Source organism: Polypterus senegalus, chromosome 6, assembly GCF_016835505.1.
Source record: "Polypterus senegalus isolate Bchr_013 chromosome 6, ASM1683550v1, whole genome shotgun sequence".
NCBI classification, from domain to species: Eukaryota; Metazoa; Chordata; class Cladistia; order Polypteriformes; family Polypteridae; genus Polypterus; species Polypterus senegalus.
Window position 1 is genome coordinate 118,125,326 of NC_053159.1, and position 15,784 is coordinate 118,141,109.

At 39.0% G+C, this 15,784-nt stretch overlaps 1 protein-coding gene across 8 annotated transcripts in view; it reads left to right on the forward strand.

The window, feature by feature from the left end:
- The first annotated feature begins 120 nt into the window (after positions 1 to 120).
- Positions 121 to 15,784, forward strand: part of cluha (clustered mitochondria (cluA/CLU1) homolog a) — a 39,453-nt gene continuing 23,789 nt past the window's right edge. For 2 of the 8 annotated variants that reach the window (XM_039756924.1, XM_039756925.1), the window contains exons 1-10: positions 121 to 332; positions 6,697 to 6,887; positions 10,562 to 10,733; positions 11,004 to 11,147; positions 11,617 to 11,744; positions 12,031 to 12,185; positions 12,357 to 12,482; positions 12,578 to 12,725; positions 13,728 to 13,820; positions 14,906 to 15,600. In XM_039756924.1, coding sequence (XP_039612858.1) covers positions 233 to 332; positions 6,697 to 6,887; positions 10,562 to 10,733; positions 11,004 to 11,147; positions 11,617 to 11,744; positions 12,031 to 12,185; positions 12,357 to 12,482; positions 12,578 to 12,725; positions 13,728 to 13,820; positions 14,906 to 15,600 — 1,952 coding nt within the window. In that variant the 5' untranslated portion in view covers positions 121 to 232. The other 6 variants (XM_039756927.1, XM_039756928.1, XM_039756931.1 and 3 more) reach the window with 5 other exon arrangements.

Here is a 15,784-nt window from a genome sequence, read left to right on the forward strand (position 1 = left end):
GGCAGGTAATTTATTTGCCTAGTTTACTTGCAATGTCATTTGTGCGCATACTCAGTGAGCGCGTGCAGCTTGTCCCCAGCACGCATCCGTAGTGTCGATTCTTAGGGGTCAGGGATCGGTTCGAGGTCAGGAGGAGGAGAAAGCACGTGTGGCTCCTGAGTCCTGCACTGTCCTTCCTGGGGGAGCTGTTCAATAATACTGACGAGCAGCGTACAATCTTAAGTCTCGCATCATGGTCAGTAAGACAGACGACATTGCTGCTTCACAGCCTCTAGACATCGGAAAGCAGAATGCTGGAGCGCCAACGAAGAAGGACACCGGTGCACACGCTGGTAAGGCACTGGTAGAGGTGAGGGCCGTTCGAGCTTAATTCGTTTATGTGACGGGTAAGAAAAAAGTGTTCGTCTTATCAGCATAAATAAAATCAATCAGGGTCGATGTTCCAGCAGAGTCACTGGCTCACATCTACGCACCGACTGTCAAATAGGCGCAGTCGTACCCAGGCCTGGGATAAGACTAAACGAGGGGGACACTGTGTCCTCGAGATAATCCAAGCTACTGTTCCTGTACGTGAAGACAAAGATCAGAGTTTATGGCATTTTTTCGCATGGAAACAACGAGGTACACTTGGTTCGATATTACACAGGCATACTAATCACGGTATCGGAAGTAACATGCCCCCAGATTTACTGAAACAGACAATTTATTTGGAGGTTGCTCCAAACTCCATATACCGTTTCTTAGCCCTCGGCACATTTTAAGATAACGAAGCAACACTTTGAAAGTTTTAAGACAGTAAAGTGTAAAGTTTTTGAATCCTTATATTTTCGTACAAAGAACATCCTTTCCCAGAAGAACTTGTGCGAAACTGATAAACAACAGGTGAGTGCAATGCGTCAGTCCGTCTTTTGGCTTGTCATATCACGCAGCACTAGCCTCATTCTCCCTGTGCTTGTCTCAAGTCAGGTTTTAAAACACTGCCTTTCTAAAAACGCATTCGCCCATTTTCCGAAAACACTTTGTCCATTTCATGGGTGTTATGAGCCAGTGTCACATTCTGGCATAATCGAGGCCAAAGTATTACCCAAACCTGAAATGGACGCCGGATGCTTGCAGGTCACGCACAATAAATCACACTGGTGCAAAAAATTCAGTTTAAAAAGGCTCAGAATGTTAAAGCGGATTTTCACTTGCACTGTTCTGTTGGTTTCATCCCAGATAATTTCAAATTGTCCATGTTGTACAAGCCAGTTTTCTTCAATCTTAGTCGATCCAAGGCGATTTACAACACTTGAGATACAATAGCTTACATTTCTTGTATTTTTCCAGTTGGACCATAAGCAGATGAAGTGACTTGATCATGGTCACACAGTGTCAGTAGCAGGATTTAAACTCCGAACCTCAGGGTTTAAAAGCCATAGGTTCAATGCCTTAACCAGTATGCCACACAACCTGTATGTAGGGTTGATTTAAACCAAATGACCTTTCCTTCTTTCTTACAAGCTGTTATAAAAATCAATTTCGCCACCTAGCTCCAATTAATTAAGAAGTACATCCAGCACACGGTGGCAGTGCTTCATATAGGAAAGTGGAAGTTATACTTGTATTTTGAAGGGGGTCGCGCAGTGGTAACACTGCTTCCTAGCAGTAAGGAATTCGGAGTTAACTTCTCATGCCCTTCTTGCGTGGGGTTTGCATGTTCTCCCCGTGTTCACGTGGGTTTCCTTCCACAGTGCGAAGACGAGACGTTTAGGTGCATTGGCGATACTGTATTGACCTTATTGTGTGGGTGCAGTGTGTGTTCAACTTGTGATGGCCTTGTACACTGTCCAGCGATTATTTCTGCATTATACCCAATGCTTGCTGGGCACGACCGTGATTAGGGTGAAGCGGGTATTTTGAAGGGATTTGAAAGGAACTTTAAGTTGAACACTATGTTAATATGCTAACCCAATGTTAATAGCAGAGCCCCGACGTTTTTTCAGATCAGTGATACTATTTAACAGCAACAAAGTAATTCTCGGCCTATTTAATCTGACGAGTGAAATTCGTTTCGGATATATTTAATGTTAGAATTCTGAATGAACGTGTATTCTTGTAGCATAGTACAGTATTAAATGTTCGCATTCACATACTTGGACATATCAAAAGACTTCTGATAAGTTATATCAAAAACGAATTTTCGTTAAAACAGTGTGTACCCTTAATAACCATAGCTGTTGTCAAACAGTCCCCATATAAAGATGCCACGGTACCTAACAACATGAAACATTTCGTCTGGTATTTCGCGGGACAGATTGGGTCGCTCACGGTTCGGGATTCTCACGAGAGCAGCACCATGGAAACGGGCCGCGCGTGTCTTGCTTCCGGGCTGCGGAACAGTTGCCGGAAGAGAAAGCGTCTCCCGACTGAAGGTGACCTTCATGGGCCGGGGGCGGAGAGAGAAGCATGGGGCAAAGTTCACTGACAGCGTCGCCGCCAAGGAACCCAAACAGATCGTACGCTTACGAATGGCAGTGGAGGCATTGTGATCTTTCGCTTCCTCGCTGTCCGCCCCCACCTCACTGGCTGCGCCGGAGATATTCAGCGGCCTGGAAGTAGTCTCAAGGTGACGAAGTGCGCACGCGTAGGACTCCAAAGGGGGAGGGGGGTGTGGTTACAAAAAGTTCTAGGGTCTCTCCGGAGAGCAATCCCACGACACCACAAACCGAATGTGAGTCTCAAAAGTTTAAGGAGTTCATTTTCCGACATTTATTCAGTAACGTGTCCCTCTGTCGACTACAGTGTATGAGTCTAGATGGGAATTTTAAGTGTCTGTAACCACGTGAATGTTGGCTTTGTACGAGTATGTGCGCTAGTTCATTCCTTTGAATGCGGGTGCGTGCACTGTTATTAAGCTAGTGATAAAAACTTAACGAGTGCTTTGTCAAACTTCGTCTCCTTCATTTCTAGAAAGGTGTTATCAGCTAGTCTTCGATCAGATAAGCCTTTGTTATCTAAGACTTTAGAAGAAAGGAAAATGTAAGAAGTGGATAAAAGTACATGCATGCTCGCGAATCTTGCATGTAGATCTTTGAATGCAGGAGTGCTGAAAATTCTTGTTTTACAACTCCTGTTCTCCTCGACGCTTCTCTGAATCGGGGGAAGCTGGTTCTTTTTAAGGTAAACGTGTGGAAGAAACCGTTTTTATGATACCAGTGCTGCATTTTATTTATGTTGTGTTCACCCTTGTGACTGTGTTCATTTATCTGTTGATGGTATTGCACAGATCTCACTCGTGTAGGAGAAATGTGAGTAATTTTACTGTATCATGTTCAGATGGGAGTTAATTTAAGCTTGATAAAAGTGGTTCGGTGTCTCTGTTGGATAACGCGTCTCTCTCCGAGTATATACTGACGATCCAGGTTTATCTACCTCCGTTTCTTAACGTTTCTGTGATGTGTAGTGCAGGTGGTGATGTTGCAGCGTGGGAGAGGCAATTAAAAATAAGTATCGATTCTAGGACATTTTCCTCAGACTTAACATAAAAGTTAGCTAATTCTGATGCTGAAGCCGCAGCATGTTTCGCTTTTACAAAAGAAATGTGATTTTTCTATACAGACTTTACAGTTGAGCTCAAACTATTGATCTAGTCGTCCACTCCGTATGAAAGGCCCTGCTAAGGGGATCCGTTTCTACACATTTCAGAGCACACTGCTGCTGATTTAGTCCTAGCCAATAAAACGTATTCGGTTGGCATGTTGCAGGCATTGTGGAAAGGTCATTCACTCGGTAGGAACGGCCTTGCATTCTCTTTTGTTTGCATGCCTAGTCATGCTGCAGGTTGGGCAATTGAAAACTACAAGCTCCATCTTGTTTTTACAATATCCGTAGGTCTATTCAAATCTAGTGCAGCTCTGCACAGGATCCATCACCATATCATTTAGTCCTCCTGTAAATGAAAGGCTAATGGCATAATGGTGTGTTGTAATCATTAAATTATAGAAGTAATTGTTTGCCTTAATGTACAGGTCGCATGCAATGATTGTGCTCTTTTCTTCTAAATTTAATCCTGATGGACTGGGGTTACTAGCTAAGCCCTTTCCAGCAAAGAATATTTTACAGTTAAACTGAGTTCTTAGCCACTGGTTACTGAATCACTGACTCTTACGGTTATTGGATGCAAGCATGATAACTTGTATGAAAGCTTTACACTATCAAAACATTCATGCTGAGAAATCGCAGTTTACTTCATCCTTGGAAGTGATTTTTTTTCCCCAGCCTTTTAAGGCCTGCAGTTCAAAACTGCAACTGGAGTTGTTCTGTGTGCAGATCATTGCATGCCTGACAAGAATAAAATACATTTCCAAGTTGCATTCCTTTGCAGTACCAGATTTGTAAATTTATTTCCAGTTTATTATGAGTGCTGGCACAGAGTGCCAATTTATAAATAAAAAATTAACTAAAGTTGGCATCTGTGGAGCAATAAGTAACAAATCTGTTCTGCTCTTAGTTGCTTTTATTATAAATTAGCCTGTGTGCAACAGGCAAGTATTCTGGGGGTGCTACACTTATTTGTATGCTTTAATAGTGCCTTTTTAACTGGAGCCACTAGGAGATGAGCAGTTTTCCAGTTTAGCCTATTGATTATATTGTGATTGTTTGGTATTCTGAAAAAAAAGTTATATTTTGGGAAACATTACATCTTGCCGCTGACTTGGTTCCTCTTCCTAGCCCTGGATGTATACTCAGACACTTGCACAGTTACTGTTCTTTTATTAAGATGGATACCCTGAAATGATTCCCTTTATCATATTGTTTTTATCTTGCTTTGCAGGATTAAATACTTGTGAAACTGCTGAAGCTGAATTTATAAAGCAGGGTATGAGTGTGATCATTAAGGATTCAAGTATTTTAGGATTGTTTGCATTTTGCAGCTCTTTTTAAGATATTTGAACGTCCCCAATCCCAGTGCTTGCTGTTTTCTTATATTGCAACTGCCTTGTTATTGGTTCTGTTAATAAAAATATCCCTGTCAATATTAATCAACATAACCTTGAAGTGACTCAGTCTTTTCAGCAAACCTTCTTCTTATTTTCACCTTTTTAGCCTTTATTTGTCTTGGCTATTGCTGAGAGGTATTAGTACCTGTAATTTTGCTTGACTTCTCACCATGACCAAACTGAATAAGATAAATACATTTTAAATTCACTTTTAATTACTCCAATAAACAAGGAGTATAAGCAGACAAGGCTTTCTTTGATGAGTTTGATAGTTGGTACTGACTGTCAGTTTGGATTCAGATTGGCCTTTCAGGTTAGATGTTTGTTCACTCCTGCACTGTCACATAGAGAGTGATGTCTTTTCCTCAAGTAGTTCCTCATCATCACAAAAGATTACTTTGTTTAACTCTTATAAGCAGCTTTGCCTATTGCTTCATGAGTTGTCATTACAAACTGCTCGTTGACAATGGCATGCTATCTGAACTCTGTGTGATCCTAAGAATCAACCTATCTGAGAACCCTGATCACATTCTGTTGAACAGAGATAACACCAATAGAAGAAACAGCCCAGTTGGGTAGATGCTGATAGTGTCTGTGTGGCTAATTCACTTGATGTCATTCCCCATCCCGCTTAATAAACAGAAGCACATTGTATTCATGGAACTGGAAAAACTTTGTGTTGTATCTGGAAGGAAGAAGTGTGAAAAGACCACATTTCATTTTTCTGTTTTCATACTCATACCTCTTAGGTATTTCAGTTTTCCCAGTAGACAAAACTGCCTATATTTGTTTAGAGCTGTTGTTGATACAGTGTAATCCTCTCAAATGAGATAATCAACGTGCTTTGGGGCAATATTGCAGCCAGAATAGTGCTACCAGCTTTAATGGATCTCTATGGCATTGATTTATTCATTTACAGAAGAAACTGGTGTGTAGTCAGGTTAGGTATATGGAACAGACTTTAGTAGTTCAAATTAGTGGTTTCACTGTGGTGTTCTGCTGGTCTACAGAGGTTATTGAGTTGTTAAGACAGTGAGAACATTTTTTTTCATATCAAGCAGACCCCAATTTCCCAACCTACAGGTGAAAGATTTTTTTTTTTCTTTTCTGTGTTTTGTGGCACCACAACTAGTATATCCGGACTAACTGTTAACATTCAGCTTGGCCCAGCTTTTTTTTTTTTTTTATCAGTGACTGTCTATTGCCTGTGTACTTTGCAGTATGGTTTTATTTACATATTGTCAAATAAATGAACACATTTTCTTTTTATCCTTTAAAGATGGTAGAAGAAAAAATGTTTCTTGTATTCACACTTGGGGGTGTTGGATCTTTACATATCCTATATTGGAAACATGGCCTTAATCCAATCTAAGGATTTGGTAAAATCCCTGATTATGTCTTAACGGCCTTGCCTCTTAAGATATTTTTTCTTTAATGTTCATTAGTTATTTTAGGTTGTTTTTTTTAAGTGCAAGGTGGAGAAAATGGCTGATGGTAGTTGAAAGCCCCATCTCTGGGCTTCACATGATAGTATATCACTGATGTTTGGGTGCATTCTTTTGGGTCATATAATATACTGGTAAATGGTGAACTGTGTGTGTATTCTTTTTGGTATGGTACAGTCCCTCTGGTTCTTTTTTTAATTTATGAAGTTGAAATAGTGTATACAACTTGTCAGTGCAAGTTTTTACACTTTATCCTCCCTTCTCTTCAGGACACTCCGAGGGCATGCCAGTGATGAATGGAGACAGTGTTCACCACAGTGAAGGGGATGAGCATAAGGAGAATGGAGGTGGTGGCACAGAGCAAGGTGATGATGGGAATGAACAGGAAGTAATCGTCATCCAGGACACTGGCTTCACTGTCAAGATTCAAGCCCCAGGAGCTGAGCCCTTTGATTTGCAGGTATAAGTCACAAAACATTTCTGAGGTAAACGCACACAGATTGGTCACCTAACATGATCGACCCAGCACCATATTTTTGTGAGCAGTACACCGTATGCACGGAAATTGAGTATATCTGCATGGTCAGCCATGGAGACATTGGAGGTTTAGCAGAATGTCAGAAATTAGGTCACACTTTTCAGTTGTCAGAATGTGTTTTATAATTGTTGGAAGATCAAGGCAGATTGATAATTCTCTCAGATTTTTGCATTTTATTCCTTAGTAACAGAAAAAAACACTGTAATCTATTTCTGACCCTTGTCTCTTGCCTGTTGTCCTTCATTGCAGCAAGAGATGCCCTTAATTTTTCAATATTAACTTTGGGTTCTTGAGAGATTTCATAGAGCCTGTCTTTGTTAGGTTGCTATTGATCTTAAATGTTCTGTTTTTGTTCATAATGTATAGTATTGCGTATCCAGAATGATTACATTAATTTGCAGTGACTTTGCAACCACTCCCAGGGACGCAAGTGTTATCAGAGATTCTTTTAAGGGGTTTTGCAAAATCTTCTGAACTTGGCATCATGTGTTTCCACTCACTTGCTTGGTTAAGACTAAATCAGACCAATCTCTTCATAGTAGTATTGTATCAAAGTATTTAGAGCTCCTGTCTCAAATTCAGTACCACTGTGCTTAGAGCTGCTGTCTTGTGTCTGCAGGTGTCTCTATTTGAATCCTATCCACACTACCTTCGTTGAGTGTCAGTGTCTGTTTGTACATTCCAAAGATCAACTGATGCCTTTAAATTGGCCCTATATATGTGGGTGTGATTTTTACACTTCAGTACCCTGGGGGAGTCAGATAAGCCTAAAATTAATTTCAGTATTCATATTAAAGTAACTATAGATTCATATGGTCAGTATTGCCACATGTACAGAGTACTTGTTTCTTACATGAATGTGCTAGCCAACCGTGCAGTAATCAGCGAGTATAACAACCTCATCTGTGAATTTGTGTTTTCCTTCCATTGTATTAGCTTTTTTAATATTTCTTGTTCTTCATATCTTGACTTTTTGCTTACAGTGCACCTGCAAAGAATGTCATGTCTATGATTTGTGCACAGCTGCCTAAATTAGGCCAGTGAAAAATACATCCTTCAAATGAGAGCAACATATTGAAACACTGCCTTTTACTAAAACAGGATTTTGGGTACAAAGTGATGTGATGAAAGATACAGTACAATTCATACACAAAAATACAGATAATCACTCATCATTGCTCAATGAAGTTAAATCAATCCAAAAAAACAAAGACAAAGACAGAGTAGAAGTGCAGGACCATGTCTGACGTGATACTTCTCAACATGCAACACTAGTTGAGTTTTTGCAGAATGAAGCAGGTGGTCAGCGAATAACAGACCGGATTAAGCTCATCTCTGCTTACTTTTTTCTCCTTTAAACTTACCGCAAAAATGTATTACAGTTGTAATTAATATTCTAAGAGCTGTTTATACTATTATTTCTTTTTCCCCTATGGCTTGTTCATGCAGTATTAAGAGTTTACAAATCATGCAGTTGCTTAAAAGACACATATAGACTCAAATACATGTGATACTTAAAAACACAGTCCTTTACAAAAACAGCTTTCATTGTGCACAAAATGACAAGAGAGAAATGCAGAGCAGGGAACATTTCATACTTCTTACAATGCACTTAATAAACCAAGACAAAATCACTTGCGAGTGTTCAGACACGTTTATTATTTTTCGATAACTGTGCTTCTTTTTGCTCCAGCTGGTTAGACGAACTGTGGCTGACCAGCTGTCTTTTGTTAAATTGAGGCACTGTGAGCTCTACGTGTTTCACATGTGAAACAAATTAAAGTATTTAATGTTGCATTATAATGGTATTTAAATATTTCCTCATACAGTGATTATTTATTTATTTGTGAATTTCCCCTTTTGATTAATAAAGTATCTATCTATCTATCTATCTCTATCTCTCTATATCTATATCTATCTATCTAGTAGATGGTTTTATTCACAGCAGCTTAGAAACATTCTGTAAACAAACAATACAATACAGGCAAAATCATCACGCATAGCACTCAGAAGCTTGGGTGGTAGACATGGCCTGATAACCACTCAGTGCTACAGGGTGAGAACAGCTTGTCAAAGAATAACCTATGGGGCTAAGCTAAACTGAATTTCTTAATATTTTCCCCTTTACAATTGCAAAAATGTAATACTGGTGACCTCAAAGTATATATTTTTAAAATATGCCTTATTGTTTGAATGATGTGGTCAGTATAGTGGTGCAGTGCTCCCTGCATGGAGTTTGCATTTTCTCCCCTTGTTCATGTAGGGTCTCCTCCCGCAGTTCAAGGACATGCAGATTTGGTGGATTGGCAATGCTAAATTGGCCCCTGGGGACGTGTGTGTATTCTCCTTGCAGTGGGCTGGAACCAAGTCTGAGAATTGTGCCAGATCTTTGCTGGGACAAGCTCCCACTTCTTTATGACCCTACTCTGGATAAACAGGCTTAGAAGATGGATATTTTAAGCAATGTGCATCAAGTCAGCAGCCAACTCAAAACATGTATGAAATAAAAAATGAATGTAGGGAAATGAGCATTGCTGACACTGAAACATCTCTAAAATGGTGATTTTTAAAGCCATTATAGTAAGCAAAATGAGAAATATAGCAGATATCGCTGTCATTAATGAAAAAGGAAACCAGCTTTTTGCTTGGTGAGGTGGATGCTTAATAGCTGTGTTATAAAGGAGCAGTAACTCGGGTATCTCATTTTCAGGAGTGAATTGGATCATAATAAGCATGAGAATGTTACTTTTAAGGTGCTGTGGAATTATTTAACAATAAGTTTTTGGCACAACTCTAAAAGCAAACCAGCGAGGCAGGAAAAAATTGCCGTAAAATGTTATTTGAAAAGGTTTGTTAAAGAAGCCAAAAGCTAGTAGATCTACTGAAGCAGGTGTCCTGTTATGCAACTTATAGTCAGGATGTATGTTCTACTTGACAACTGTAGCTGCTAAATTCATTGTGTAAAAGATGTCTAAACACGTGACAAGAAATTGCAAGGAATGACATTTCGGAAGATTCTTAACAACTTTCCTTAATTTTAGCAGATGTTGCCTCGGTATCCTTGTTTAGATTAACTGAGTTTGAAAATGAATGAAGGAATAGAAAAATGTCTTGATCTTTAATGTAAAGTTAGACCTGTGTACCAGCAAAGATTTAGTGTTATATTTTAGATTGTGTCAGCATAATTCAGCATTTCCCAACCTTGGGGTTGTGACCACAAATGCGGGCACCTGGCATGCTAATGGGGTCACAAGAAAATATTAAAAAAAATAAAAATAATGTATTGAATAGGTAGTGAATGTCAATATTTGAAACGGGTGGTGAGTCATGAAAAAGCTCAGATTTCAAAATGGGGTTACAAACCAAAAACGCTTAGGAATCTCTGCCATAATCTGCTGAAATCAGTATCAAATTACCTTATGTTCATACATATTAAGATTTATGGTTCTTTTTATGAGATGTACTTGGTGTTTTTGACAGAGCTGTATGAAGTTGTCATGCAGTTCTCGTTATCTCTGCTGTTATTAATTGCTATTTTGGCTTCTAGTTTATGACTATACTGGTATGAAAACTTGACATTTGTATGGTGAATTCAGGTTTCACCTCAGGAGATGGTCCAAGAGATCCACCAGGTACTGATGGACCGGGAAGACACATGCCACCGGACCTGCTTCTCCCTGCAGCTCGATGGCAACGTACTTGACAATTTTGCAGAGCTTAAGTCAATTGAGGGGCTACAAGAAGGCTCTTTACTTAAAGTAGTTGAAGGTTTGTCTGTCTTTTTTTTGAATTAACAATTTTTCCTTTTCCAGCAAAAAGTGGAAGAGTTTAAGTTTTAATTGATTTACAAATGGGACCACTGAGCTCCCAGTCCATTTTGCTTGGTTTTATAATATTGTCGGTGTAGCTGAGTTAATCCACAAAATTGTTTCCTTCGTGTTACAGTGTGTTCACAGAGCCAGAGGATATTTGCCAAATGTGTCATTGTCTTGTTTACCAATATATGTCTCAAATACATATTCTAAAATATTTCTTCAGAACCATATACTGTTCGTGAAGCCCGAATCCATGTGCGTCACATCCGGGACCTGCTCAAGAGCCTTGATCCCTCGGATGCCTATAATGGTGTTGACTGCAACTCACTGTCCTTCCTGAATGTTTTTACTGAAGGAGACCTTGGAGGTAGGTGTGGCAGATAGAACACCCTAGCAAATATTTATATACTTTATGATGTATATTTTATAAGATATTTATGGTGATGTGAAGTCCATGTTGGTTTAGACATGTGCTGAGGAGAGAACCTGGGTATATTGGGAAAACAATGTTAAGGATGGAGCTGCTAGGTAACAGGAAAAGTGGAAGGCCTAAGAGGAGGTTTAGGGATGTGGTGAGAGAGGACATGCAGATGGTGGGTGTAATAAAGCAAGATGCAGAGGACAGGATGATATGGAACAAGATAATCCACTGTCTCAACCCATAATGGGAGCAGCTGAAAGAAGAAGAGGATGATGTATATTTTATAAGATGTTTACAGTGATGTGAAGTCTGTGCCTGATGCAATTTTAGTTGTAAAAAGATGTCATTTTGTGAAAGTTCGTGAGCTGTGTGTGAGAAATCTGGCTGATTAAAGTGCAGTTATTTATTGTTATAGACAGCGGTAAACGTAAGAGGAAAAGTAATGAATTGGAACAGATTGACTGTACCCCTCCTGAGCACATTCTTCCTGGCAGTAAAGACCGTCCTTTGACTCCCCTTCAGCCACAGAATAAGGACTTGAAGGTGAGTAGTAAAAAGTTCTAGGTGTGTGTATTTTTTCCCCTTTGGGTTTACTTTTCACAAGACTTTGGGCCCTATGTATAAAAATACCTTTAATAAATGGAGCTAACACTATCTTTATTATCTTCATGTTTAACTAGATTTCTTACAATATTTGAGTTCACTGGCTACTCCAATTGTCTTTGTGTGTGTTTGTGAGACTGATTCCATTTGACTTATGTTTCACTTGTTATTGCCAAATTGGAAATGGGTGGATTTTCTTGATTCATTTGCCATTTCATAATTTTAGCCTCTTCAGTGCCTGAGAGTCCTGACAATGAGTGGTTGGAACCCACCTCCAGGAAATCGGAAAATGCATGGAGACTTAATGTACTTGTATGTAGTGACAATGGAAGAAAGAAATGTGAGCATCACAGCTTCAGCTCGTGGATTCTACCTCAACCAGTAAGTGTGTGTTTATGTGACAATGTTGGCATAAAGGACTTGACATTCTTTGTTTGTAATACAATACTTTCAACCCATTTCTTTATCCAAATCTGTGCCTTCTGAGTAATTCTGTTAATTTTCACTGTTTTTTTTTATTCTTGGTCATTTCTTCATTTTTCTTTTTTGCAGATCAACTACTTATACATTCAACCCAAAACCAGCCAATCCCAGTTTCTTGAGCCACTCCTTGGTAGAACTGCTTGGCCAAATCAGCCCAGCCTTTAAGAAACACTTTGCTGCTTTGCAAAAGAAAAGGTTTTGCTCTCTTTTATACAAGGTCTGGTAAAATTTTATATAAGCAATTTAAAGATGACATTTAAAAATTCATCTTTGGTTTGCTTTTGTTTTAGAGTTCAGAGGCACCCATTTGAAAGAATTGCCACTCCCTTCCAAGTATACAGCTGGACAGCACCACAGGTGGATCATGCCATGGACTGTGTGCGTGCTGAAGATGCTTACACTTCCCGACTTGGCTATGAGGAACATATACCAGGCCAGGTGAAGAAGTCTCATTTATCGGTGAAGGGTTTATTAGAAGCTCTCATGCTACCATGTCTGATATTTATGGCATTGTAGATTTTGATTTCCTGAGATCAACATCTAAAATTTAATGAACTGGAGAAAATTAGTGGTTTTTATTCTGTCGATTTTATTTTGTTTTGTTTGTTTTATATCTTTCAGAATATTTTATTGTAACAGATGATGAACATACATTAGTGTAAACAGTATAAAGTTCATTGCTTAGCTGGTGGTTTTGTTGTCATTTGCTGGCCATTATTAATTGGCAGCTGATTGAAAATGGTTGAAGCAATCAACGACCATGAATGCAGTTGTTTAAGATTACCATCATTGGTTGGCCTCTAATTACAGAACTGGCTGGGAGAGATGGACTTTGCTAGCCAGGAAGTACTGTGAGGAACCCCACCCCCCCTTTTTCTTTAATCTCCATTTTTAGTGTGTATTCCTCTTGTAGTTTACAGCCCTTAATACATTAATATAACATACTGCTGAGCATGCACCAAAACAATTTTACAATACGGGAAATTGTGTCAAATTGTGTTTCCCTTATTGTCAAAAAGTTCTATAATGGAGCCCTTATCGATGAACCCAATTTTTAGTTAGCAGAACCTCTTTGTTTGGGCCATTTGCATAATTGCTTCTTTTGTCCTGTTGTAGTGTTGTATATACATAATACAGTACTTTCTTTTTCCCTTTCAAAGAAACAAACTCCAAAAGTAACACTCAGAATTTTACTATAATTAAACTTCTCTTCCTAAAAACAATTTCTAATCAAATTAGAACGCCTTTGCTGTATTATATCAAGTCTTATAGTTTACATTTGTAGAATTTTGCTACCTTTTGGTTTGTACAGCTAGTTTCTTGCAGCCTGTTATTGACAAGAAAGTTTTCTGTAGTTCTTTACGAGTGTCTGATATTCACTTTTCAACTTTGTTGTTATGTTTTGTGTCAAAACTAAGTGTAACATAAAAACCCTTTCAGACAAGAGACTGGAATGAAGAGTTGCAGACAACGAGAGAGTTGCCACGCAAGAACCTGCCGGAGCGCCTGCTAAGAGAAAGGGCAGTTTTCAAGGTGAGAGTCCTTTAATATGCCTTAAAAGAGGACTGTGACAGAAGTCATTTGTCATCTAGGGCCTGCTGCTTGCTTCAAGTGGTGTTTTTGCTGGAGGTAGTTCAGGGGAATTATTTGTACTACTGTTTTCAAAGTTCTGTAGTGTAAACGGTGTAGCTGCGTCTTTTGTAGGTTTCCCAAAAACAAGTGGCTACTAAATTGGTAAGGTAAGGATCCAGCAGGAGTCAAATTCGTAACAAAAAAAAATTCTCACTCTAATAAAATTTGTTTTTAAAAAGATTTAGTGAAAATTAAAAAAAACAAATTACAAAAATTAAGAAAATTATATAACACAGGCATAATAAAACCTGAAAAAGGTTTCTTCTGTTTCATTACAATCTTTGCTTTCTCCTGTCAGCCTTCAATTACTTTCTATACTTACAAGTTTTTACTTTTCTATGGCGAACTTGCGTAGGCTGCATCAGTACGTTCAATACTTTCAGAACGGTTTGAAACTGTTTCCCTTCCATACCTTAACAAGTGCAAGGCAGATCATAAACTGAACTTGTCTGTAGTTAAAATGCTGAAATAATCCGAATATTCCATTCACAATTTAGCTTGTAGGGGTTATAACAGAACTTCCCATTGACTATGCACTAATATATAGGCAAATACTGTAACATAACTAAGAAAATACTTCTTTCAATTTAACATAACCACACTAGCAAATAGCTTTTGCAAACAGTATGTAATGAAGGATAACAGAGCACTGGAAAATGATAAATGGTTTATGAACCACAGTAGCTCAATTTTTTGCAACAAGTACACTTTTGACATGTATAAAGTATTCCTTTTTAAGTATATAGAGTATTTTTTTTATTGTGCATTCCTCTCCTCTAAAGCCTTTGTCTTTGGGGAGACTGTTAGAGCCCCCATGTTTTTTCTTTGTAGTTTTCACATTTCTAGTTTAGCACGAAAGATCGCTAAATGTGTATTCAGTAGAATTTTTGTACTTACCCACTCCAAAAAGTGCCTGCTTGTGTTCTAGTGGGCATTTCCACCGTTTTACCACCGTTTTTTTGTTCCTCCTCTCTCTACTTCTACAGGTTCATAGTGATTTTGCTGCAGCAGCTACACGAGGAGCAATGGCAGTCATTGATGGAAATGTAATGGCCATTAATCCTGGGGAAGAGACACGAATGCAGATGTTCATTTGGAACAACATTTTCTTCAGCCTGGGCTTTGATGTGCGAGATCATTATCGAGAGCTAGGTGGAGATTATGCTGCACATACTGCACCTACCAATGACTTGAATGGGGTGCGCGCTTATGGAGCAGTGGATGTGGAGGGGCTGTATACACTGGGTACAGTAGTAGTAGATTACAGAGGATACCGTGTCACTGCTCAGTCCATTATCCCTGGTATACTAGAACGAGAACAGGAACAGAGTGTTATCTATGGCTCCATTGACTTTGGCAAGACCGTTGTCTCTCACCCCAAATATCTAGAGCTACTAGAAAAAACAAGCCGGCCTCTCAAAGTACAGAAGCATTTGGTTTTGAATGATAAAGGAGAGACAGTTGAACTGTGCTCCTCTGTGGAGTGTAAGGGTATTATTGGCAATGATGGACGCCACTACATACTAGATTTGCTGCGCACCTTTCCTCCGGACCTCAACTTTTTGCCAGTGGAAGGGGAAGAGCTTCTGGAAGAATGCACTGCATTAGGATTTCCACGTATGCACCGCCACAGGCTGGCATGTCTGCGCCAGGAGCTGATAGAAGCTTTTGTGGAACACAGGTAGGGTTCACAGTGCTATTGTTTGACAGTTGTGATGTTCTCTCTTTTGAAACAATTATGTTGAAACCTCTTAAGTTGTGGTCTAGAGAAGCTGTTTAAAACGTTGAAAATTCACTTGCACACATATGTACAAGATGTCATAAAATAGTAGATATGCTAGTATGTATATATGCATTTTGCATCT